This window comes from Ursus arctos, unplaced genomic scaffold, assembly GCF_023065955.2.
Source record: "Ursus arctos isolate Adak ecotype North America unplaced genomic scaffold, UrsArc2.0 scaffold_5, whole genome shotgun sequence".
Classification (NCBI taxonomy): domain Eukaryota; kingdom Metazoa; phylum Chordata; class Mammalia; order Carnivora; family Ursidae; genus Ursus; species Ursus arctos.
The window spans coordinates 38,164,082-38,189,594 of NW_026623067.1; the positions used below are offsets into that span (position 1 = coordinate 38,164,082).

The following is a 25,513-nucleotide window of genomic DNA, read 5'->3' on the forward strand; positions in this document are numbered from 1 at the left end:
CGGATTCGGAGCCGGACTTGCTAAGCACTCCTCCCCCTCCCCTTCTGCTGCCTTTTCCCTCCCCCTGGAGCGGCGGCGGCGGCAGGCAGGCAGCGGAGCCAGGCTGAGCGACTCGGAGGCGAGCGGAGGAGCTGGGATATGGGGAGTCAGCGGGGGCGGCGGGGCCAGGAGCCCTCCGGAGGGCCTGCGAGGGGAGCGGCCCCCGGCGTTTGCTAGCGCGTGAGCCGTGGGGGAGCGGGCGCAGGGTGGCACGAGCGGAGGCGGAGGCGGGGCCCGGGCGTGGAGCACGGCTGGGAAAACTGCTGCCTCCGGCCCTGCCCGGCTCCTACGTCCGCCGCGGCCGGTGGCTATGGAGCTGGCGGGCACCAGACCTGGGGCGACAGCGCATCCGCGACTCCCGCCGCCCATGTCCTGGCTGCTGCTGCTGCCGCCGCCTCTCCTGCTGCTGCTGCTGCTGCTGCTGCTGCCGGGCCCCGCGGCCTCCCAGCTGCGATACTCGGTGCCGGAGGAGCAGGCACCCGGCGCGCTTGTGGGCAACGTGGCTAGCGCGCTGGGGCTCGAGCTGCGGCGCCTGGGGCCGGGCTGCCTGCGCATCAACCATCTGGGTGCGCCCAGTCCGCGCTACCTGGAGCTGGACCTGACGAGCGGAGCGCTCTTCGTCAACGAGCGCATTGACCGGGAGGCGCTGTGTGAGCAGCGGCCTCGCTGCCTGCTCAGCTTGGAAGTGCTGGCGCACAGCCCCGTGGCGGTGAGCGCCGTGGAGGTGGAGGTACTGGACATCAACGACAACTCGCCGCGCTTCCCGCGGCCCGACTACCAGCTGCAGGTAAGCGAATCGGTGGCCCCTGGAGCGCGCTTTCACATAGAGAGCGCGCAGGACCCCGACGTGGGCGCCAACTCCGTGCAGACCTACGAGCTCAGCCCCAGCGAGCACTTCGAGTTGGACCTTAAACCCCTGCAGGAGAACAGTAAGGTGCTGGAGCTGGTGCTGCGGAAGGGCCTAGACCGCGAGCAGGCAGTCTTGCACCACCTGGTCCTCACGGCTGTGGACGGGGGCAGTCCAGCCCGCTCGGGCACGGCACAGATCTCCGTGCGTGTCCTGGATACTAACGACAATTCTCCCACCTTCGACCAGTCCACTTACCGCGTCCAGCTCCGGGAGGACGCTCCCCCAGGCACACTGGTGGTGAAGCTGAATGCCTCGGACCCGGATGAGGGCTCCAATGGCGAGCTCAGGTACTCCTTGAGCAGCTACACGTCGGACCGGGAGAGGCAGCTCTTCAGCATCGACGCCAGCACTGGGGAAGTGCGGGTAAGTGGAGCGCTGGATTATGAGGAGGCCTCTTCCTACCAGATCTATGTGCAGGCGACTGACCAGGGTCCAGTGCCCATGGTGGGTCACTGCAAGGTGTTGGTGGACATCGTGGATGTGAATGATAATGCGCCGGAGGTGGTGCTCACGGACCTGTACAGCCCTGTGCCTGAGGATGCTGCGCCCAACACCGTTGTGGCCGTCCTCAGTGTCAATGACCAGGACTCAGGCCTCAACCGGAAGGTGAGCCTGGGCCTGGAGGCCTCACTGCCTTTCCGACTCAATGGCTTTGGGAACTCCTACACACTGGTGGTGAGCGGTCCATTGGACAGGGAGCGGGTGGCTGCCTACAACATCACGGTGACAGCCACTGATGGGGGAGTACCACAGCTCACATCCCAGCGGACACTGCAGGTCGAGATCTCTGACATCAATGACAACCCACCAAGCTTCCTACAGGACTCCTACTCCATCTACATCGAGGAGAACAATTTGCCAGGGGTGTTGCTTTGCACTGTGCAAGCCACAGACCCAGATGAAAAGGAGAATGCGGAGGTGACCTACTCCCTCCTGGAGAGGGAGATTCAAGGGCTACCAGTCACCTCCTATGTCTCCGTTAACAGTGCCAGTGGCAGCCTTTATGCCGTCAACTCCTTTGACTATGAGAAGTTTCGGGAGTTCTTTGTGACTGTGGAGGCCCAGGACAAGGGGAGGCCACCACTGAGCAGCACTGTGACCGCCAATGTGTATGTGGTGGACATGAATGACCATGCCCCTCACATCCTGTACCCTACCTCAACCAACTCGTCAGCAGCCATTGAGATGGTGCCTCGAACTGCCCCTGCTGGTTATCTGGTCACCAAAGTCATAGCCATGGACTCAGACTCTGGCCAAAATGCTTGGCTCTTTTACCATCTGGCCCAGACTTCTGACCTGGACCTCTTTAAAGTAGAGCTACACACGGGAGAAATTAGGACTACCAGGAAGATGGGAGATGAGAGTGGAACTACTTTCAACCTGACGGTGGTGGTCCGGGACAACGGGGAGCCGTCACTATCATCCTCCGTGGCCATTACCGTGGCTGTGGTGGATAGAGTCTCCAAAATCCTCCCTGATACCCAGAGACATGTTAAGAGTCCTCGGACATACTCGGAGATTACACTTTATCTAATAATAGCATTGAGCACAGTGTCTTTTATATTTCTGTTGACAATCCTCGTTCTGAGCATCATCAAGTGCTACCGCTACACGGCGTATGGAACCGCGTGCTGCGGGGGCTTCTGTGGAGTGAGGGAGCGGTGCCCCGCTGAGCTAAACAAACAGGCCAATAACAATATCGAGGCCAGGATACCACATGGCCTCAAAGTGCAGCCTCACTTCATTGAAGTGCGAGGGAATGGCTCCCTCACCAAGACCTACTGCTACAAGGCCTGCCTGACAGCAGGCTCAGGGAGTGACACTTTCATGTTTTATAACACAGGGGCACAGACAGGACTGGGGCCTGGGGGAGCCCAAGCAGCAGCTAGTGACAGCAGGCACCTCACAGGCCAAAGTGGGCAGAGTGCGGGGAACCTGATTATTCTCAAAAATGATGCTGTTTCTCAAAACGAGGTGAGATAGCAGTCAAGGGGTTCTTCCACGGTCATGCATTTTTGCACATCCCCTCCGCCCAGGGTCATTGGCTTTACTGAGTTCCTAACAGTGATGGGGGGGGGGGTAATCTGGTAAACTGAATGTATATAGTACCTGTGACTTGATTAGAATCTGCTTCGTTTCCACTCTAGGAAAAGAACATCAGAGAATTGTTCTACTTTGTTTTCTTTTCAGATATATGAAGCCTTGACCATAACATTGTTAAGAAGTAAGGATTGGTCTTAAATATTTGATGTTAAAACCTAGCTCTGCAGAGGGCTGGAACAGGCTTGAGAATAAGATGATGCCATACCGGGTAGTGTTTTGAGATTCAGAGAGAAATGGCCTCTGCTGTTATCATCTATAGGGAAAGTTCTCTTTGGAAATGCTATAAGAGTGTTGTGTTTTAAAAAGCTGTGAGACCTCTAGGGGTTGTGGTGGTCAACTCGGCGTTGTTGTCCTTGTTTATACCTTGAAAATTATCTGGTTACTATTTCCAGTAATTGCACTGAACTGATGTGATAGGATCTTCTGGCAATTCACGTCAGAGGTGATAAAGCCCTGGACTGTGGCTCTCACCTGGAAGCCAAAGTTTGCTTTGGCTCTTTGATGCGGTAATTCTACTGTAGGGCTGTCTGAGGAGATGAAGGGTAGTAAGGCAGAGGGACCAAGAATGAATTTGTCTGGTTGGGCTAGGAAGGTATTAGGACAAGTGGATTAAGGATGTGGGGATGTGGTGACTACTAGGACAAGCTGGGACTGGGGAGAAAGAGAAGGAGAAAAGAACTCTCCCATTAGTCACCTTTCGGGCCATAGGGCAAGTTCATTGTAAGATGATTTCCCTACAGTAGGTTAAATGCAATCTGTAATCTCCTGATTTCCTGTTGACAATTTCAAAGGTTTTAATGAGATGTGAAGTAGCCTCTCCAGCCCTTTATATCCTTAAATTAAATGATAATACTTCAAACAATACTCCAACATACTCCAAAGCTCATGTTCATTTTCTGGGTCTAAAATTTAGTTTGCAATACCTGGAAAAGCCTTGGAAAGTGGATGGCTTGCTGTACATGAAAGACGGGTGTTAGTAAATACATGGGTTTTAAGTTTTGTGTTGTTTTTTAAAGATGTATTTATTTGAGAGAGAGAGAGTGTGAAGGTTGGGGGTGGGGGAGGAGCAGAGAGAGAGAGAGAGTCCCAAGCAGACTCTGTGCTGAGTGCTGAGCCTGACTTGGGGCTCGATTTCAAAACCCTGAGATCATGACCTGAACCGAAACCAAGAGTTGGACACTTAACCGACTAAGCCACCCAGACGCCCCTTGAGTTTTAAGTAGGCAAAGGCCAGCTTGCTCATTATTAATGAAGAATGAACATCAATTATTGGCCAGGGCATGAATGTGTGGGTGTGTTTGTGTAGTGTGTCTCCATATGCATGCCTGAAAATAGAGGTCAGCTTTGTGATACTTTAAAGTTGTATTTCAGAAGCCAGCATTTTGTCCCATCAATAGTGATGAACTGCTATCTTCCCAAACAACTACTTCGTAGCTAGGACTTTCAGAGGTACCACAAAAGGAGGTAGTAATATTTGTCCCTCCTGTATTTTTGTGATGTATTTTCACTGACATACTGCTGTCTTTTTTTTAATGTCCATAGTTTCACATTCTAAATTCATGCTAATCTTGAGGAAAGTAATGCATAAAATACAGAAAAAAAAACCCAGATGGATAGTATTTCCCACGTACACTGTAAGTGGATGTACCAGAGAAGCCTGATTTCAGTCAATATTGAGCAACCACAGGAGGCAGATTGCCGATTAAGAAAAACAGGGGGACAATGTCAAGGAGTTTCCAGAATTCTTTAGATCATAGCTTTTGGAAGCATGTAAAAAGGCTTAGCTTTCAATAAGGATGCTGTAGACATTTGCTTAACAAATTCTTGTGAAGCCCCTTTGGGCCTGGGGTGGGCTGCAGGTGGTGAAGAGGCAGGGAGAGCCTGCGGGCAAGCTTTGCCACCAGCTGCGAGCAGGAGAGCCAGCTGCCTGACACTCTCCCCCTCCTTCCCCTGGCTCAAAGCTTGGGGCAGTTTGATACATGAGCTATTTCTGTCTTACGCTGACCTGTGTGTTAATACGTACTTTGGTACACAAACCTTTAATTGAGGGAGAAAATTATGTCAGGAAAGTGCTTGCTCTTGTGGGATTTTGCCAGGAGGATGCATGCATGATTTTAATAAAGGCAGATTTCTGTCAGCCACGTTCAAAAATCCGGTGAAGAGCCCTAAGAGCTCTAGCTCCTGAAATTATTACAGTTAGGACAGGAGAGAGAGTCAGGTCAACGTGGCAAAATGGAAACAAAAAGTCACTCGGCTCTGAAAGTCATGACTGTGCTAGATCAACCTGTTAAACTTCCACGTTAGGCTTCTCTCTTCCCTGTCCAGTTACTGCAGATGGCGAAGAGTCCTAGGGCGGGCTTCATGCCGTGTGCCTCTGTTAGACCAGATGAAGTTATGAGGGATGAGTAAGGCAATCTGCACTCAGTGACCACTATGCGATATAAAAACGTTCTGCTTTGCAATATATGTGTGATTTCATTCCCTGTAAATCGTACATGAAAGAAGCATTTACCAGCATCTATCATATGAGGAAATAAGCTCAGAGAGGTTAGGTAACACACACAGTAATTCTGTTAGTCTGTTTTAAGTCCTGTCTGTCTGATTCCAAAGCTTATGCTGTTTGAAATAGTATGAGTAGACAGGAATCCCAATGTTTATACTCCCTTTGTTGTGTGATAATCTGGCATTTTGGCTACTAGGGGTCACCTGGTAGTGTAAATTGACTGCTTTTGGAGAAAGAGTAATTCCTTGCATAAAAGTAGGTCACAACTGGGAGGATCAATGAGTAAAAATGTTACTACCAAGCTGATATCTTTTTATTTGTTTCTCTGTTTCACTTTGGCATAGCCTGTGATGATCTTTCATCTCTGTTCTTATTCTGATTTCTCTTTCATTGCTTATTAAACAGCATTTAACATCAGACTCTAATCTTTTGATAGATTTCACCCCCGGTGAGCTTATTTCATGAGCCATTTGTGCAATGAGGTTTCTGAAGTAACTTTTTGGCAATGGGGCAGAATTTCCCTTCAGAGATTTCTGAAAACCTGATATTGAATGTGGTCGGCACCCCTTTCAGAGCCTCCAAGAAAAGGAAACCAAACCTTAAGGTAGCTTCTGTGCATTTGTGGTCCTGTGACTCCTCATGAGTCACTCTGAGTGCTCTGGGCAGATTTGTCCAACTGTGCTTCCGTAGGACCAGGTGGCATAAGATGTGGAAATCGCAAAAGACTAGCAGAAATAAGTTTGCCGTCATTTCTTTCCAACTATTTGTAGCCACCAGATCTTCAGTATCTCTGCCACTGTGTATACATTCACCCTAATTGCAGAGGCAGTGGTCTGAAAGAGCTAATCCTTCTTTTAGTGGCACCTAATTTTTTTTCCCCCAAGGACTGACTTTTCTATCTGGTGACTCTGTTCTGTATCAGAATTTACACTTGCTGCAAAGCGACATGGGGGTGCATTCATAAAAAGGTGTGTGATGGTCAGAATAGGCAAAGAAATTCTATGTGAACTTCCGTTCTAGTGTTGCATCCTTTCATGGTCACTTTTGGGTGGTGGGCTACTTTGTTTTGGCATTTCCTTATTGGTTACAGGACTGTTCTTCTGAGAAAGGGTTTATTTTCTTTGGTCTGGTAATATAATAATTTCTTCAAATTACCTCCTTCCTTGCTTTTTCTGCAGATCTGCTGAGCCAGATGGAATTATGGCTGAGCTCTTCTCAGTCTCCTATCTTGCACATATTCTGACTGATGAAGAAATCTATTTATTGTAGCTTGAATGTCATTGGCCTACCCTTTCCTCTGACCCAGGAGTGAGCTGTCACATGGGCATCTGGTCTACCTCCAAACACTGCAGGGACACAGCCTGGCATATTATAAATTGCCTATTGGCGTGCTGTCTGCTTGACAGAGGAGCAGAGCCAGTTCTGGATACTTGCCTTGGTTTGCCACCAATTTTTGCTCTCAATGAGAGGTTAGGATGATGTCAGTTCACAAATCTTTGAGGAAAACTTGCCATCACCGAGCCTAGAGGTTTAGATGAATTTAATGGAGATTTACAGGTGTCTTTGAATGTGACTTTTGTTAGGAATTCACCTGGCTCAAATTTCCTGTGCATATTAAGTATGAATATAAATTTAGTTTATCCATATAATCATATTTTGAGCATTATAATCTGTAATCATGATTTCAAAAATCAAAGGGTGGAAGGACTCCTTAGCAGTATTTCAAATCTGCTCACCTAAAAATTACAATTTTTTCTTTCAGAAATTTGAACTTGACAAATGCAAAGAAATATCTGACATTGCAAAGGTGAAGAAAATGTTAGTTCCTTGGCACATAAGCAACATTAGTTCCTTTCTGGCTTTGCAGGGTCAGAACTCTGGACTCCAGGGAAGTGAAACTGTGAGTGAGGGAGTAACTGCTGTGCTAGCAGGCTGCGCGTCCAGAATTAAGCAAACCTAGCATTTTCTGTTGTACTGGAACCCATTAGTATGTTTCAGTATTATGTTTATTTTACTTTCCTGCTTCATGGATTAGCAAGTCACTTCGGAGGAAAGTATTTCACTTAGAATTCTCATATTTCTCATCTTTTCAATTGCTTTACTAGAAGACTAATATGTAATATAACAGTGATTATTTTAAATGTTATACTCCTTCTTGCCTTATTGACCAACAGTTTATATATTCATTTTCTATTGCTTTGTAAGAAATTACCACTTACTAGTAGTTAAAAACAAATCCCATTTATTATCTCGGAGTCCTGCAGGATGTTAGTGGGTTCTCTGCTTAGGTTTTCACGGGGCTGAAATCAATATGGCACCTTGGCTGAGTTCTCTTCTGGAGGCTTTGGGGAAGAATATGCTTTCAAGTTCATTCCGGCTGTCGGCAGTTTTTTACTTCTTCGTGGACTACATACTTACTGACTGTTGGCTGGAGGTCACTGTCAGCTCCTAAGCGTGGTGCTCAGGTCCTTGCCTCATGGTCCTTTCCATCTTTCGAGCTAACAGTGGAGAATGTTCTCTCACATGACATCCCTCCCATGCTTCACATCTCTCCAACTTGTGTCTCTGATCTCTAGACCCATATTTAAAGGGCTCATGTGATTGGGTCAGTCCGGCCCAGATGATTTCCCTGTCTTAAAGCCAAGTGTGTCATATGACATAACCTAATCAGAGGAGATTATACAAGGTGAATACACCAAGGTGTGAGGATCTTGGGGGGCATTTTAGGGTTCTGCCTCTCATAGTTTATATCAATGATCACAAAGTATCACTGTGAAAAGTCTGCAGGGGTTACATCCTTAATAGAGTGCTAATAGGAAGAAAAGGAGACGCTGCATGTAGTTTCATGTCTCAGAGGGCCGTTTGCTGATAGCATCAACGTGGATTTCCATGACAAGGCGTGTCATTTCCTGAGTGGTCCTATGATTTTTTTTTTTTGAGGGACATAAGGTATTTTAAACCCATTTTATTTTAAATTTGTCTTGAAAGAGGTGATTCACCCTCTGTAGCTCAGATATTCTATGATATAAATAATAAATAACGTTGTTACAGGATAAATTAAATCTTTGTTATAATTTTGGTAGAAACTTAAATGGCTTCTTGTTCTCATTAATGCTACATCACCCGTATGGACTCCCTAATTCAGTTTTTCCACGTCTGGGGTTTTGTGGCTATTAGTCTCCTGAAGGACTAACCTTGAAACAACAGAACATACTGGGGCTTTTCACCAATAGGAATTCAGCTTAGTTCTGGAATGTATCATCCAAGTGTTAGAAAACTACATTACACTTCATTCAAATCCCTAGTATATGTCTTCAATGTGTCCAGTATATCAGCAGTCAACCTTTAAACTTGAGTTTTTCTGATTTTAATCAAGTTTGGGTGAAACCCACATACATTTATTTGTTACTTCAAATTTTGTATCATTTAAAAATAAATCAGTATCTGGGAAACTCAGACGTAATAAAGAGAAAACAGAAAATTACAGTTGGTCCTTAAACAATACAAGGGTTAGGGGTGCCAGACCCACGCACAGTTGAAGATCCAAGTATAAATTTTGATTTCTCAAAAACTTAACTACTAATAGCTTACTGTTGCCCAGAAGCCTTACTGAGACCATAAACAGTTGGTTAACACATATTTTGTATGTTGTATGTATTGTATACTGTATTCTTAAACTAAGCTAGAGGAAAGAAAATGTTAATCTGAAAATCATAAGGAAGAGAAAATACACTTACAGTACTATATGCTATTTATTGAAAAAAATACACATATAAGTGGACCAATGCAGTTCAAACCTATTTTGTTCAGGGGTCAACAATATATGTCATTCCATGTAAAGTAGTTTAAAACACAAACTTTTGTGGGGCACCTGGGTGGCTCATTTGGATTAAGCGGCTGACTATTGGTTTCAGCTCAGGTCATGATCTCAGGGTCCTGGGATCGAATCCTACATCAGTCTCTGTGCTCAATGCAGAGTCTGCAAAAGTTTCTCTCCTTTTCCCTCTGCCCCCGCCCCCCCCACCCCCTGCCTGGCTCACGTTCTCTCTCTCTTTCAAATCAATAGATAAATCTTTTTTTTTTTTAATGCACAAACTTTTGTGTTAGGGAGACCTAAATGTAACGATCAGCCAAACCCACCAATCAGGCAAGTGATTTAATCTTTCTAAAGCTCAGATTTCTTATTTCTATAAATTTAAGTACATTAATGTTACCCTTGCATCATAGTTCATTTGTCCAGAAACATTTTTAAAACCTATCAAATACCTGAACCCTGCCAAGCTCTGAGGACATAGCTGTGTATTATGACTATCTGAGGATATTCACACGTTTTATGGAGAAAGCAGATATGCCTTTTATAGAATTTATGGTCTAAAAAAAAGTGTTAGGATAAATGCAACAATAGGTTTAAAGTGCTTATCCTATTGCCTCATATTGTGTGGGGACTTAAAACATTCTCTATCCTTCCTTTCCTTTTCCCTGCCCAATCTTACTACCCTAAGACACGTCATAACTATGATTCTGACAAATGAATCTGAGAAGCACCTTGTTGCCGAGGGACTATTACAGAAAACAGCAGCATGGCAAATTGTTGTTGAGGAAGTGAGGTTGGGTAGTGAACTGAGTGCCTTGGTCAGTCCTGCTAGAACTGTGCCTTTCAGCAAAATGAGGTTGGCGCTTTCATTCCAAAGGTGAAGTCACAGCAGTTTGCATCACGAATGTTACCCAATCACAGAAAAATTGGCAACATTTACCTGACAGATGTCCAAGTCTTTATTAAAAGAAGGTTCTCACAGTTGACACTGGAGCTGCTGATGGTAAGGGGAGAGATGGTGATGACTGGATTAATGGGAAATATTGCAGTCATACTGCCAGCTTTACAGAATGATTTGCAAATAGTTTCTCTTTTGCTCCCTGCAATACCACTAGTAGAAAATGAGAAGCCTTTCATTTCATCTGGAGAGGGTTTAATGCTACTTTATATGGAACATGCGTAGCATGTTGTGAACTTGAACACCAAGGAGGAAGCAGCTCGCGTATTCGTATCTTGCGAGCAGAGTGGAAGGGACCAGAGAGGGCAGTTAGTGTGTGGGGACATTTGAGGTAAAGTATCCTGGAGTTGTAGCTCTTTCTGGGCCTTGACTTTGGCTGACTCCCTGAATACCATCCAACCACCCCGAAGTCTGTGTGGAACTTGGGATGCTGATCACTTCTTTCCCAGGTGTTGTGAAAAAGTGTGTTTCTGAAATACTCGGCATCCTTTGAGTAAACAATAAAAAGGATAGGAACAAGAATTAGTGACATTTTGAAGTAGTTTATTGGTATTACTGTGGCTTTGTGTCTATCAGATATGATCATTATAATCCAGAATTTATAGAATTATAGTCCAGAATTTATGGAATACAACCTCCATCTCTTCATCTTTCCGCTGAAACAGACTTCAGGATTCGGTGACAGACCCACTTTTATCTCTGCCCGTGAAAACACGGTGAGAGGAACATCTATCACAGGTTTTTGTTTTCTGTTTATTTTGGTGAAGATTTTATTTATTTATTTTTGAGAGATAGAGAGCACAAACGGGGAGGGGCAGAGGGAGAAACAGACTCCCCGCCCGAGCAGGGAGCCCGATGCAGAACTCGATCCCAGGACCCTGGGATCATGATCTGAGCTGAGCGCAGACGCTTAACCAACTGAGCCACCCAGGCGCCCCTCACAGGTGTTTTGTTTTGTTTTTTTAATAACAAAATTTTTGCTAATAAATACAAGATAGTGATGGTGGTTCATTCTGTCCCCAGTGATTCCTGAGTAGATTCTATGCAGCCCATAACTCCTCCAACAGTCTTTAGGGGGCTGTATTTTCCTTTTTTGTCCCCTCCGCTTTGAATCGCTTTGAATCGACAGCGTGCAGACACCGGGCAGCAGATCTTCCCCTGCACGCAGGTGGTGCAGACTGAGCCAGGTTCTTCTTGGGTTTCAGCCGCTCCCTGTTAAGCAATCAGAGCCGAGCGAACAGTCATGGAGGGAGGAGGCAAACGCTCAGAAAAGCAGGGAGCGGGTAGGAGTTTATGAAGAGGATTGTGTAGCGAAACAAGGTGAGACTCCCGTCGTGGTTTGTTTTCCTCTCCCTGGGATTCCTCTTCAGGCCGCAGAAGAGGCCGTTCTCAGTCGCGGGCGCTGGGACTGGGCACGTCCGTCCCGGGTCGAGCCTGCTGCAGCCCGCACCGCCCGCGCAGATTGCAGTCCTCTGCGGTCCGGCCAGCCCAGCCGAACCTGCGCGGTTTGTACCCCGTTACAGCCAGAATACCAAATTGGAGGTGTTCCTTTAGTGAAGCATTTGAAGGCAGAAACAATGAAAGCTTTCCCTGTCGCAAAATAGACTGCCCCCCCCCCCCCCAGTGCTGCTTTAGGAACACAGACCTGTTTTGAGCAAGGCGAAGGCACAGCATCATTAACTCTGGTTTTTCCGTGATACGGAGTCTGTGGAAGGACCCTGATGAGCTCGCTTTCTCCTGAAGGGCTATATATACGGCTGTCATCTTAGAGGCGCACGTAAAATGGCTCTTTCCACACTTTTTTCAGATACATGGAAATACTTTAGAAACAGCTCATCAATCACTGGGAGATGACCGCTTTGCCTTGTTAACAAAACTTCCCTTTGTGATTTTGCAGCCGCGACAGCCCAACCCTGACTGGCGTTACTCTGCCTCCCTCCGAGCAGGAATGCACAGGTATGTATTTCCTTCCCTTTTTCCATCAGAAGAACTAACTTCGTATGGCTCAGACACATTCTGTGTCTAGAGGCCGGAAACTGCTGTCAAACTGAGAAGCTTTAGATACTTTGCCAGGGGAATGTAGTTCCTTTTGTCTCCATGTCTTTTCCTTGAAACACTGGAAATAGTGCCAAACACTTATCAAGGGCTGGCAAATGAGAGTTCCCTGTAAAATTACGGAGACAGGCTGCTGTGTACTTTCTCTCATCAAAAGTTCTGTAAGGAAATAATTACAGCTTCCTTTATCCCTTCCCCACCTATACTTTCTGTCCCTCCCTTAGAAATTATAATGAATACTGATGCTTTTAGACCTGAATATAAAAGTGTCGTCTACCTTGATTTTCTGTCACACATCGACCCTTAAATCCTATTAACCACAATAATGGCTGTTATTCTTGTTCGTGCTCATATTAGAATCTCCTTATCTTTTCCATCTTGTTACTCTCTCGTTGCCGTTCAATGGCATGGGCTCTTCGGAGGATGAGCCATGTGAAAGGCCTTTATTGAATATCTGGAGACCAAATCTATCTTATTTTAAATGAACCTAGAGTAATAGCATTACTCTAAGACTCAGATTAAATATAATTTCGCTTTCTCTACTTTGTCTCTTTGACAGTAATTGATTAACTACCATTATTCCCAGAGCTGATTTAGTGCCCAGGGCCAAATACAAGATTCTGGATTTTTGAGTGTCTTTGGAAACCAGGAAACTAATGATCACTACCAGCAAAAGGATTTAGTTTTAAGGAAGGAATAAACTCTAAACTTAAGCCCCTCAAAATGTCTAGGCAACACTTCAGTAGATCTTCACCAAACCTACATTGGTTTCTAAAAAGAGAGAGCTTACAAAGTGTGTGTTAAGTTAATGAAAAACTAGTTTTAAGTCCATTTAGAAATGCATTAAAGTAAAATAAATTAACATATTTGCAAGCATTACATTATAAGTCGAGCTATTTCTGAGCAAGAAGCAATCAGTGAAGGCCTGAAGCTCAGTAGCTGGCATCATGAGATGTCACAGTGGAACCTGGGTCATAATTTTGGCCCAGAAACACTTGTGCAGATGCTGGAATAGTAGGCGTCAGGAGGGTTCTTTCTATTTGTTAGTGACCAGCTTATGCTTTTGCCCACATCTGAGCTATTGTTGCAAACCATACGTTAGGAAAAAGCGTGGTTTATAATACCAGCTTTTTCTCTCCTAGTTGAACTAGTGCTTTATTTACTTGAGAAGTATCAAAGCCATGAGATGTGTCTTTCTTTCTTTCTTTTTTTTTTTTTTTTAAAGATTTTATTTATTCAACAGAGATAAAGACAGCCAGCGAGAGAGAGGGAACACAAGCAGGGGGAGTGGGAGAGGAAGAAGCAGGCTCACAGCGGAAGAGCCTGATGTGGGGCTCGATCCCGGATCGCCGGGATCACGTCCTGAGCCGAAGGCAGACGCTTAACCGCTGTGCCACCCAGGCGCCCCTCAAACTACATTTGAAATAAAATGCTAAAACATATCACTTCCTTATTCCATTTTCAAATGGAAAAAAAAAAAAAAGCCAAGTGTGCTCCTATTCAGGTTTCAACTAAGATACCATGAGATATAAGTAAGATGAGGAATGAAATAAAAATTGAAGCTAAATGTAACTTATTCCTCACAGTATAGTACACCGAACATATATTAGAGTTGTAAACTTAAAGAATACTCTTCTCTTTCTACACATGTGCTTGGCTTCTTGGCCGTTCCAGCCTCAGACACCATGCACCTGTGTCTTTGAAAATTCTGCTTTGAGTTGAGCTGGTTCCAGGGTAGTTACATCTCCAGAATGAATCTGATTGAATGCATAGAATTTGCTGGTAGAATCCAGGAACACATGAAGGATATTAATATTGGGGGGAAAAAAAGAAAAGATTCTAGGATGTAGATGAAGGGAAGAATTGCAGTAGGGCAGAGCTTAATGAGTGAATTTTGATTAGATATGTTACTCAGAGTCAAGAGTGAAAGAATATTCAATTGATAGATGGGCTTCCCCCACAATAGTTCAAGATTGTCTGCTCTGCTGCCTCACATAACCTTGCAGATAGTAGTATAAATTTTGTTTTAGAAACTTAATTTGCAAGATGAAACAAGGTCTTTTTGAAAAGAATCCCCTAATTCTGGTGAGGATTTTCTTGGATGATATTTACTCTTACTGTCCCATTTGTTCCTTTCTTCATTCATCCATCCCCCAAATATATGAGGGTCTCCTATGTGTGAGCGTTGGACATACATACATGAATATGATGTTCGCTCCATCCCTGAATGATTTATGTTCTATCTCTGCTTGCGTCTAAGGGTGTCCCAGTTCATGTCTCATTCCCTGCAATATTTCCTGCTGAATTAATCTCTTCTGAATTGGGATCTGTGAGTAGTGGTGATAGGCTTCCTCAAGGCCCAGGAAATGTAGGGTGGGTTGTCTATAAGTGGAAGATACAGAAAGAGTAAAACAGAAAATAAAGTTAAGAAGTAATTGGGTAACTAAATGGGAATAATGCTACATTTGTCAGCAAATAATTTTCATGTTTTTTCGTCTTTGCTATAGAGGACCCAGAAACAAGAGAATCAGCAAGAGAGGCCTGGGGCTTCTGAGAACAAGCTCGCCTCATCTGCTTCAGCATTAAGATGTAAAAATGGCATTAGCCCTCTGATGGGCTCCCTGTTAGATTTACTGAACACCACGTGGCATTAATGACAACCAAAATTGCCATAAAGATAAAACATGTTTATTGCCTGCATAGTAGAGCCAGCAGTAAGTCAGCAATGCTTTTGCCATTTATGGAAGGTGACTGCTCAGCAGTAATTGCTTCAGTTCAATTGTGAGTCGAGTGTGTTAGCCGGAGCCCTGCCTCCAGAGCTGCACGCACTTTCTCAGGGTGGAAGGAGATCCGGAAAGTCGTTTATGGTCTAACCATTCTTTGGGTCTGTGTGTTTACTCAGCTCTGTGCACCTAGAGGAGGCTGGCATTCTACGGGCTGGTCCAGGAGGGCCTGATCAGCAGTGGCCAACAGTATCCAGTGCGACACCAGGTAAAGCCCCAAGGTTTCTCTCTTCTTGCTGGATTCTAGAAGGCACTCAGATGACCTGTTTTTTTGTTTGGTTGTTTGGTTGTTTTTTAAAATCAGGAATGTTAATGGTTCTCTTTTTGGTCTTTATTCTTTTCCTTACATGTATGATTTCCTTACATATATACATGATTCTTTTGATTTTCTACTTAATGTTCTTCAAGAATTGAAAGCAGAGAAGTGTGTGTGTGTGTGTGTGTGTGTGTGTGTGTGTGTGTGTATGTAAAGTTCTTTTGTAAAGTAACCAGGCATCTTTCACATGCTTAGGCTATCCGAGCCACACAGAGAAGATCTGGTGGCCTCATGCACAGAGATGACACTGTTAGCAAAGATCTTTTGGTTGAAGACAATGGAAGCCCATTCCAAGTGGTAAGCAAAAGGGAGATACGTAGATAGATCTAGAGATCGATATGTAGACGGATGCAATGGAGTTTCTCATGGAAGTGGAAAGTTATGAAAAGCAAAGCACCACTCTCTTTGACTTCAGGTCAAAGTCAGACCTGCCTCTTTCTGCATATCTACGTCATTTTGCAGACTGACTTTTACTCCCTTGACATGAACATATGCACACGTGACCATCTCACAGTTTCTTAGTTTAGAGGACAAATGGGGACTGATTCCTAATCCATACTTTCAGGAAATAGAATCTGCCAGATTGGATCAAGAACCCAAAGGCTGGGAGAGCAGAGGAAAATTCCTTAAACTTGTATTTCCTTAGTTTCCTTATTTTTGCCTAATCACTAAAGCAATGTCATGTAATAAAAATATGGCTTTGTAGGCCCATCCCTCTGGCAGTTTTCAGAAAGGAAGGATTACCGAGACTGCAAATGGTGTCTATCATAATCCCCTATTAATAGAACATCATGATGATGATAGTAGTTCCTGATTATCGAGCCACAATCTACTTGGACATTGTGCCGAGCACATAAAATATGTGATCTCATTTATCCCCCATGACAACCTTGCAAGGGATTTATTATGTCTACTTTACATATGGGAAGCTGGAGACACAGAGAGGGCAAGAAACATACCCAGGTTCACGTAGTTTGTTAGTGGCAGAGGTAGGATTTAAACCCACGTGTGTCTTGCTCCAAATCCAGCTGTCTGTAGCACTTACACTCCTCGCATGGCTGGCTTGCAAGAACTCATCCAAATTCAAATACATACGTAGATACGTAGATACGTTACAGATGACATAAGTGTGCATGTGAAACATTCTTTCCAAAAATAATCAGGTGCCTTTCAAATGATTGGGCTCTCCGAATAACGTGTGCAGCTACGGGCCCATTTTTGCTGGCAACTCGGAGGGCTTTTGTTGATTCTAATCAGCCAGCATTTGCTATTTATGAATGTTGCATGATTCAACTAAAAGTCACATTTGTCAAAAAAAAAAAAAAAAAACAAAAACACGAAACAACAAATGCACAAGTTAAAGCAATTCATTAGAGAGTAATATTGCCAGATGGCAAGGAGACGAACATGAAATAGTTCATTGACAAACCTGCAACCACAGTGCCAGTGATGGAGTGAAGAAGTGATGGAGGAGGAAGTGTGTTGGGCTGCCAAGTGTCACAGGATGGGAGGCATCTGGAATGGTAAGACTACTCTGTGAAAGCAGCTACACCCATGCCCTGCTCACCTGCCTTCATTCCAGGGCTTTTCCTGTTCTCGCAGAGGCTTTGTAGGTCAGCCCGATGAGGCAGGAACTAAATTTGAGTACATTTTCCCTTTCACGGATGCTGCTGGTGGGTGTGCATTCCCAGGCGGATGTGCAATAGGAACTGTCCGCTGATTATTTCATCTGCATCTGGCCCAGGTCTCTTTCCTTCAGATTTGAAAGAATGTTAGGAACCCATCTTCTTGACAGAAGATAAGGAAGGAGTCTCCATTGCTCCCCTTCTCTCTTGTCCCAACCTCTCTTGTCTAATCCCTTCTGTCCAGGACCATGCCTGGCTCCTGACACATGAGTCACAGTCCTCATGGACTGAGCTGGACAGAGCTTCCGTCTTCCAAGCCGTCCATGGGTGATCTAACCGTACCTTTCAACACACCTCCTCACCGGTGACATGAAGCTAAAGGGGTGCCCCTCTGCCTTCTCCTCTGTCCTTTTGACACTTTGAGGTTTTAGGACTCAAAATATGTTCTGCACTGTCAGTAAGGAATATGGCATAAGATTAGGATTTGGAATCAGATCTGAATTGAATTGCAATTCCAGACTTACTTGCTGGGTGAGCATAAGCAAGTTGCTTAAATTCATGTTTTCCCAATTACCCCATCTGTAAACTGGGTATAATGATATCACCTATCTTAGTGAGTTGCCATGATTACTAAAGAAGAAAGAAAGAGCTGAATATAGTGCTCGACATACAATATTAATAAATGCCTAATTTTCTCACTTTTTTTTCTGGAATTGTTTTGTGCAATCTATGATGTGGCCTTGGCTGATGACCTGGTGGCCAGAATTCAGTAATTCTCATTTCTGGACCCAGAGACACACCCTCTAAGGTTGTCTGGATCCTCCTGACAGATGTGCAGCCCAGGCATTCTCCCGACCCCCCACCCCAGCTGCCCTTCTGGAGATGGAATGAGGAGGCTTCATTAGTTCTGCCCAAAGAAAAGGAAAATGCTTCAAAAAACTTTGTTGTTTCCAGTCCCAAGAAGAGCCTGCCTTTCGCTGATTCTCTTGCCCTTTGTGCGTCACAATGAAAGTGCAGTTGCTTCTAGAAGGGTTCCTCCTGTTGCCTGGGTCTCCTTATACTTGTGTCTGAGATCCCCTCACGAACCACTGCCTTCTCACACCTAAAAGAGCTGCAGCCGGCGGGCATGGAGAGAGAGAGGCCGGCTGGGCACCAATCCTCATTCCCATGTCTTCCTTGTGCTTGTTTTTCCTCCATTGATGAATTCTTTTGCTTTGTCACTCAACTGTTCATTTATCTTCACAGTCCACAAAAACCTAGGATAAGAATGTCATGCCCTGAAAGGATCAATGGGGGACATCACCAGGTGATGTTTTCTGAAGGATAAACAAGTTAGGCATCAAATCGGTTAATCCTGCTTACTGGCCCCCTTCTCCAGCCTCACCTCTGTGTGAGCAGACCTGGGCGGAGGGCGTCTTCCTTAGCAGCTTCCCGTGAGGCTGAGCAGAGAAAGCAGATGGGCTGAAGAGGGAGAGCAGGGCATCCAGTTACAGCTGCTTCTGCAGACGGAGGGATGTGTTGGGGGGGGAGGGGCATTAAAGGGCCATTCACGTTTACCACCCTCACTTTCTCAATGCTAATGTTCTGAAGAGGTTTTAATGAGTGCTCTCTTGTGATCAGCTCCTAGAGGGAATCCCGGGAGGTTACAGAAAGACTGCCCCTGCCTTTGAGAGAGCCGGTCTGGCTTCAGCACACCAGGCTGCTTTGCTATCCCCCACTGGTTCTTTTGAGCCCCCGTTTCTACTTTTCATTACCTGAGGCAACAGATTATTTCTGGAGTGGGAGATACTATTTTCAAAAGAGCTCAGGGAATTCCAAAACACACAGCACTACCAAAGATAACACTATAGCTTGTCAAGGAAGACCCGGGGATCCGGGAAGGATTAATTAGGCAGGCGAGATGACGAAGACAGGGAGGCTGAGGGAACCTTAGAGTGACCAAACAGTGGTTCTCAAAGTACAGTACTCGGAGCAGCCACCCCAATTCCTACTCAATCAGAAATTCTCAGGGTGGGGCCCAGAAATCTCTGTTTAAACAAGCCCTCCACGTTATCCCGATGTACCCCAAAGTTTCAGAAATGGTGTAGAATCAAGAGTAAATATTCCTGAGGCTGTGTGATATCTCTGGAGGCTCAGAAATCGTGCAAGGAAGGCATCTATTCATGATTCTTGCAGGAAGCAGGAGCCCTTCCCCTGTATCACAGAGATGACCGCTAAGAGTTCAGGCTCCGGGTCAGAGTAACCCTCCTTTGAATTCTAGCTCTGCCACTTCTCGGTTCTAAGTCCCTTATTTAACTTTTCTGAATCCTAGTTTCTCTGTAAGATGGAGATAATAGTAGTGTCCACCAAATACAGTTGTTACAAGAATCAAATGAGATAATACATGCACGTTACAGAACCTAGAGAACAACGTTTGGTAGATGGTAGTTATTTTTGTGATTTTTCAAGGTTTGAGTCTATCTTTCACATTGAGAATTTAGGTCTGAGTTGTTCTGTGTAGTCTCTGTGGGAAGGCAAGGCTCTATTCTAGAGATTTTCTTAATGCGCCTTTTTTTTTTTTTAATGTCCCTGGGGAATTGTTTTTGCCCTGGTTTGCCTGTCTCTCTATTCCATGGAAGATGGACCCAGTTTATGTGCCCTAGTTTCATTGTGTTTGGGGGAATTCGTGCTTTTATTTGTTTTAGGCATTCCTACCTCTCTGACAAAATCAACTTTCCATGAAGGGGCTTCACGTAGACTCCGTCTCTGATTCTTCTCCAGAAAGAAGCCATGATCCTTGAGTTTTTTCGGAATCCATTTAAGAGCACTGCCAACACGAATTTTTCCGCTTCATGAGTGAGTGCAGCCTCAGGCCTTGTTTGAGAATTTAGAAAGCCTGCTGTTCCACTAACCTGCTCACCCTCAACTTCTCCTGTTGTCATGGCAATCACAGTCCTGGGAGGTGTGTACAGATCCATATTAGGGGAAAAAATGAGATCAGCGATCTGTGTGTGTGAGGCAGCTCCCTCACTGGCATCCTCCACCCACCCCTGCATCTCAGGGCCAGAGTGCCAGCCTGGCTGAGGGGTCTCAAGCTGAGGAATGTGAGCCCTTGTAAGGTGCACTTTTACTTTCTGGGGGTTTGGGGCTCATCATGTCTGCTGGAGTTCTCTGTGTGGCTTGTGTTTTGTGTTCTGACCTGGCCTGGAGGGAGGGAGCAAGACAGTGTGGGAAAGGGGAATTAGAATCCTCTACCTAGGAGAAGCCATGAAACTTAAGTCTGTGGGGCATCATTCATTTGCCTTTGCCTCCTCCTTTAGAAGAACACCCTACACCTTCTATTTTTCATGGTCATGTAAATAAAAAACTAGAATGAAAACTTCCTGGTTTTCCCCAAATTAAACATTTATTTTTTTAAGATTGTATTTATTTATTTGAGAGAGAGAGCGAGAGAGAGAGAGAGAGAGCGCACGATCACGGAGAGGGAGAAAGAGACTCCCTGCTGAGCAGAGAGCCCAACGTGGGGCTCAGTCCCAGGACCCTGAAATCATGACCCGAGCCAAAGGCAGACACTGAACTGACTGAGCCACCCAGGCGCCCTTAAACATTTCTGTTTAATAAATTGATTCTGAGATAGTTCTTTCCCTCCACCCTGTGTTTCCTCCACCTCTCTCATTTTTTTCTACACCATTTTTTCCGGGATTGGTTAGCTCTGGGCAGAATACAATCAGGGTTGGGACCGTGATACTAAATAAATAAATTTCTTCCTTGAAAGTGGCCCAAAACAGAGTTCATATGCTTCCTGAAAATCCAGTCCCATCTGCACTCCGGTGTATGCTCCTGGGCATACATTTTAGAGGGTATAGTGAGGAGAGAAGAGTAGCAAGAACTGTTCCCTTAGGCTCCAGTTTCCTTCAAATCCCACAGATGCAGAGAAGCTGCTAATGCAGGGTCAGGAAATGGATACTCATTATAGTTCCTTAGGTTATCATTGATCCATTTAATGTGTCACTGGAGTATACAGTCTGGCCCCTGAAAACGTCATCATGAGAAACAACTTTTGAATAATGTCTTAGGAAAATAATACACTTTTATTCTTCTTTTGTTTAAGAGTGTTGCATGGGACAATAGATTTTCCAAATTACCTTCTCTTCTAGTTTTGTCTGCATACCATAGTTCGTAGCTAAATTTTTAGACCCCTTATCAAAAGGGGAATTCAGGTTTCTATTGGGAAGATTCTAGTGTCTCAAAGGACCAAGGAAGGGCAGGGGTCACCAAGTCTGCCACCTGACTTGGCTCAAAGATGACAGGCTACCTGTGTAGCCTGAGAACCCTGTGGCAAAGCAGAAGTGAGAGTCTATACTTCATTCTGGAGGAAAGATGGCTTGGATTGTTTGGAACTGATGGGCTTAGAGCTTCTCCCTGAGAGGTGCTTAGAGAAAAAGGACCTACTTATAACCTGGGTTGAGGACAGAGGAGAAGTAATGACTTTAAGCTTTGCAACTCTAGCAAGTGTTGCCTGCAGCCTCACTAATTCTAGTAAAGTGGAAATGAAAGCCTGTCCCCAGCAATAGCAAGGGTCTTCAATGACAAATATTTTCAGAGAAACTCAGCCCAGATTCCAGAAGAGCTTGAAATGTTCATTTTCACAGAGGCAGTCAACTTTGAGTTGAAAAGGTCGTTGTCTAATTTGGAGAAACATATTCAGGTCAAGCACTGGCTAGAGTCTGGGGGCCCCTAGGGAATGGCCATAAGAGAGTTCATTGTCAGGAGACCTGGACTTGAGCATGTGGACTGGAGAGGAGCCTCTTCTGCCTCTGCACTTAGAGCTTGTCACCCACAGTGGAAAAAGGAGAGGGGGAGGGCGCCTGGGTGGCTCAGTCAGTTAAGCATCTGCCTTGGGGTCAGGTCACGATCGCAAGGTCCTGGGGGACCTTGTTGGGCTCCCCACGTTGGGCTCCCGCTCAGCAGGGTGTCTGCTTCTCCCCCTCCCTCTGCCCCTGCTCATGCTGTCTCTCTCGCTCACTCTCTCTCAAATAAAGAAAATATTTTAAAAAAGAAAAAGGAGAAGGAGCAGAGATCAATGCCATTCCACTCTTACCTCAAGGAGACCAACAGTTTCCTCAGCAGTAGCCCTGTCTGGAATGGTCTGTCTCCAGGGGGCTGGGCTGGGTGAAGGATGGGAGAAGGCAGTCCTGAGGATGGCAGTGCCAAAAGAAATAAAGGGAAAAAGGAGTACACTTGAAACTAATATAACACTGTATGTTAACTATACTGGAATTAAAATAAAAACTTAATAAATATTTTAAAAAGTATGTTTGTATCAGTAAGGATAAAGGAAAATGAGAGCTTTATAGAAGTCAGACTCACAGGTGTAACTCTAGAAGATTAGGGTATAAAAAGGTAACTTTTAGGGACCAAATTTGTATCCACAAGAAAACAGGGATGATGAGAAGCTTATTGTTGCTAGAGTTGTGGCTCTCGACTGTTGAATCGCTAACAGTGTACCTGGGCCTCTAGATCACAGCTGCCAGTGAATGTAATAAGCAACCAAACAAACTTGAAAAAATGAAGCAAGTCTGAACAAACAAGGTTGTTGTTGATGGTCCGAGAAAGTCTGCCAGTCTGTGCTTGCTTCCCACGTTGGACCAGTCCTGTGTCCAGAGCCGTTGCTCTAGGCAGCATCATGGGCCAGGCTGAGTAGTGAGGTGACATTTCCCAAGTCTTGTCTTATATGCTTCTTGACTCTGCACTATAGATACTGTCTTACCCAAAACACATGCATCACACCTCTGTTCCCATAATCATCGAGGGTCACCGAAAAGTCGGTAGCAGGGCTAAAAGCCTCAGCCTGAGTGAGTGATTTACATTACATGATGTGCACCAAGCCGCCTGTCAGAGAGTTTTGGGGAGAAAAAAGTACCACCAGGTATGGAGACGGCCCTGGGGTGGACGCCTTTGAGCCTGTGAGATTGGCTCTGTGTTTGATGACGAGCCATGGGACACAGATACCTTTTAGCAAGGAAGAATGTATGTGGATGAGAGGCTCTTTGTTGTTGAAGTATCAGAATCTTTAAATCCTGTGCGGTTACCCCCTGTTGCTGTAAAATAGTCTTTTAGAACAAGAGAAAGGAAGATTTAATGAACGATTATTTATTGAAACTGTGACAAGCACTTTGTATGCACTGCATACTTAAACAGGAGAGAAACACACTGTTATTCCCATGTTTTAGAAGGGGAAATTGAGACTCGTAGAAATTAAGTGACTTCCGCACATTTACACATTTAGTGTTTTTCGCTCACTGTTATATTCCCAATGTCAAGCAAGGTGTCCATACAGTGGTGCTTAATATTGGTTGACTCATTAATGAATACAGTGGCAAAGGCAATATTTGAACCCATGTCTGCCTGCTGGTGAACCCTGTGCACTTAACTCACACCCTACTGATACTTTGTCCCACGTGCCAGATGAAGGGAATAGCTGGGTAACTTGGAGAGGACTACTCATTGTCTGAGTTCCAGGCTGACTATGGGGTCTGTATTGGTTTTTCATTATTATTATTATTATTATTATTATTATTATTATTATTATTAATTATTATTATTATAACAAGTTACCACAAAATTCATGGCTTAAAGCAATGCAAATTTACTATTGTACAGTTCTGGAGGTCAGGAGTTTTACTGGGCTAAAATCAAGGTGGATTCCTGTTACTATATAACAAGTATCCACTCCCCTTCAGTTTCCAATAACCTGTTTCTCATTTGCATTAGAGCGGTCACTGACGGCCTCTTTAATGTCCATATTTCTACTAACAGACGATGTAGGTATTCCCTAAGATGTTGATATGTTTTCTCTAACATTGCTCACATCTTTCTGAGTCCTCTCTAGCCGAGTCTTAGTAGCTACTTTTCTACTAAGAGTCTGCTCAAAGTAAGTTAGGCACTTTATCTCATGCTTCTCAGAATTCTTCCAATCTCTGACCATTGCCCAATGCCAAAGCCACATCAACATTTTTAGTTATTTCTAATAGCAGGACCCCACCTCCAGGTACCAAAATCTGTATTAGTTTCCCAGGACTGCTGTGCCAAATTACCACAAACTAGGTGGCTAAAACTAATACAACTTTATTATCTCGTAGTTCTGGAAATCAGAAGTCCAAAATGGGTTTCCCTGCACTAAAATCAAGACGTCAGCAGGGCTCCATTCCTTCTGGAGGATCTAGGGGAGGGTCTCTTTCCTTGCCATCTCCAGCTTTTAGAGGCTGCCTGCATTTCTGGGCTTCTGGATCCTTCATCTTCCAAGCCAACAGGATAGCATCTGCAAATCTCTCTCTGATTCTGACTTTCCTGCCTCCCTCTTTCTCTTATTGAGGACTCTGGTGATTACATTGGGCCTGCTTGCATAATCCAGGATAATCTCTGTCTCAACATTCTCAGTTTAATCACATCTGCAAAGTCCCTTTTGTCATGTAACATAACATTCACAGGTTTCAGGAATTCGGATACCAGCATCTTTGGGGAACTATTATCTGCCTACCACAGGGTCTTTCATGTTTAGGCAGATGTGGCTGTGAGCATCTGTGTGTTGTAAACTTCAGTAGAGGTGAAGGTAAAATAAAGTGCATATTAGGACCATGAAGAGACTCCAGTGTGGACTAGACTTTACACAGCTTTGAAGGCTATTATTAATTGTTGGAACTTTGGTGGAGATTAATTAATCACCTCCCTTTCCCTCTAAGTCTTAACTAATTAAGAATAGATGCAAAGACCCAACTGAGGAATCAAAGTTCAGAATCAGATTTATTATTGGTAAAGACGGTCTGGAGAATATGTCAGGGCCTCTCCCTCCCAAATACAAGGGAGGAAAAATCAATAATGGCAGACCACTCCCTTGGTGAGAAGGGGGAATCATCCTAGTTTGATTATCAAACGGAGCTAGAGCAGAGAGTGAAAAAGAGTCAGAGGAGAGGTATATCATGAAAAAACAGTGACTGTTAGTGCCAACTTTCCCCACCCAGAAGCACGATCCATTTCAAATATGACTTATGGTAATCTCTCCAATTGGACAGATAACTTTTCCTTCCTGGGAAGAGTAAGTATGGAAATGGAGCTAAAGGTGAAAGCCCCCTTCCTAGCCCATTCCCCAAAGATGGAAGTATTGGTTGCTGGGGTCTCTTTTCTATGGGCAGAGGTGAAAATGGGGAGACAGGAGGAAGATAGTACTTTGTTACGTTAAAGAGTAAGAGACATTGTTCTGTCCCAGGCCTAAAAGTATTTTCCCAAGAGTTCGAGAGCAGTCAGGAGAGGACAGAACTCTTTGGATCACCCACAGCCTGATCTAGAAGGAGTCAATTAAAGGGCGTGATAGCTAATGGAGAAGTCACTGTCCCCAGGGTGATGCCAGGACACAAGGACAGTGCCTGTT

The 25,513-nt window shown here is 44.8% G+C and overlaps 1 protein-coding gene across 2 annotated transcripts in view; it reads left to right on the plus strand.

The window, feature by feature from the left end:
- The first annotated feature begins 253 nt into the window (after window positions 1-253).
- The window catches only part of PCDHAC2 (protocadherin alpha subfamily C, 2), a 47,141-nt gene continuing 21,881 nt past the window's right edge, over window positions 254-25,513 (plus strand). For both annotated transcript variants that reach the window (XM_026508162.4, XM_044387465.3), the window contains exons 1-3: window positions 254-2,923; window positions 12,225-12,283; window positions 15,285-15,373. In XM_026508162.4, the coding sequence (XP_026363947.2) occupies window positions 350-2,923; window positions 12,225-12,283; window positions 15,285-15,373 (2,722 nt within the window). In that variant the 5' untranslated portion in view covers window positions 254-349. The remainder of the gene's footprint in view (window positions 2,924-12,224; window positions 12,284-15,284; window positions 15,374-25,513) is intronic.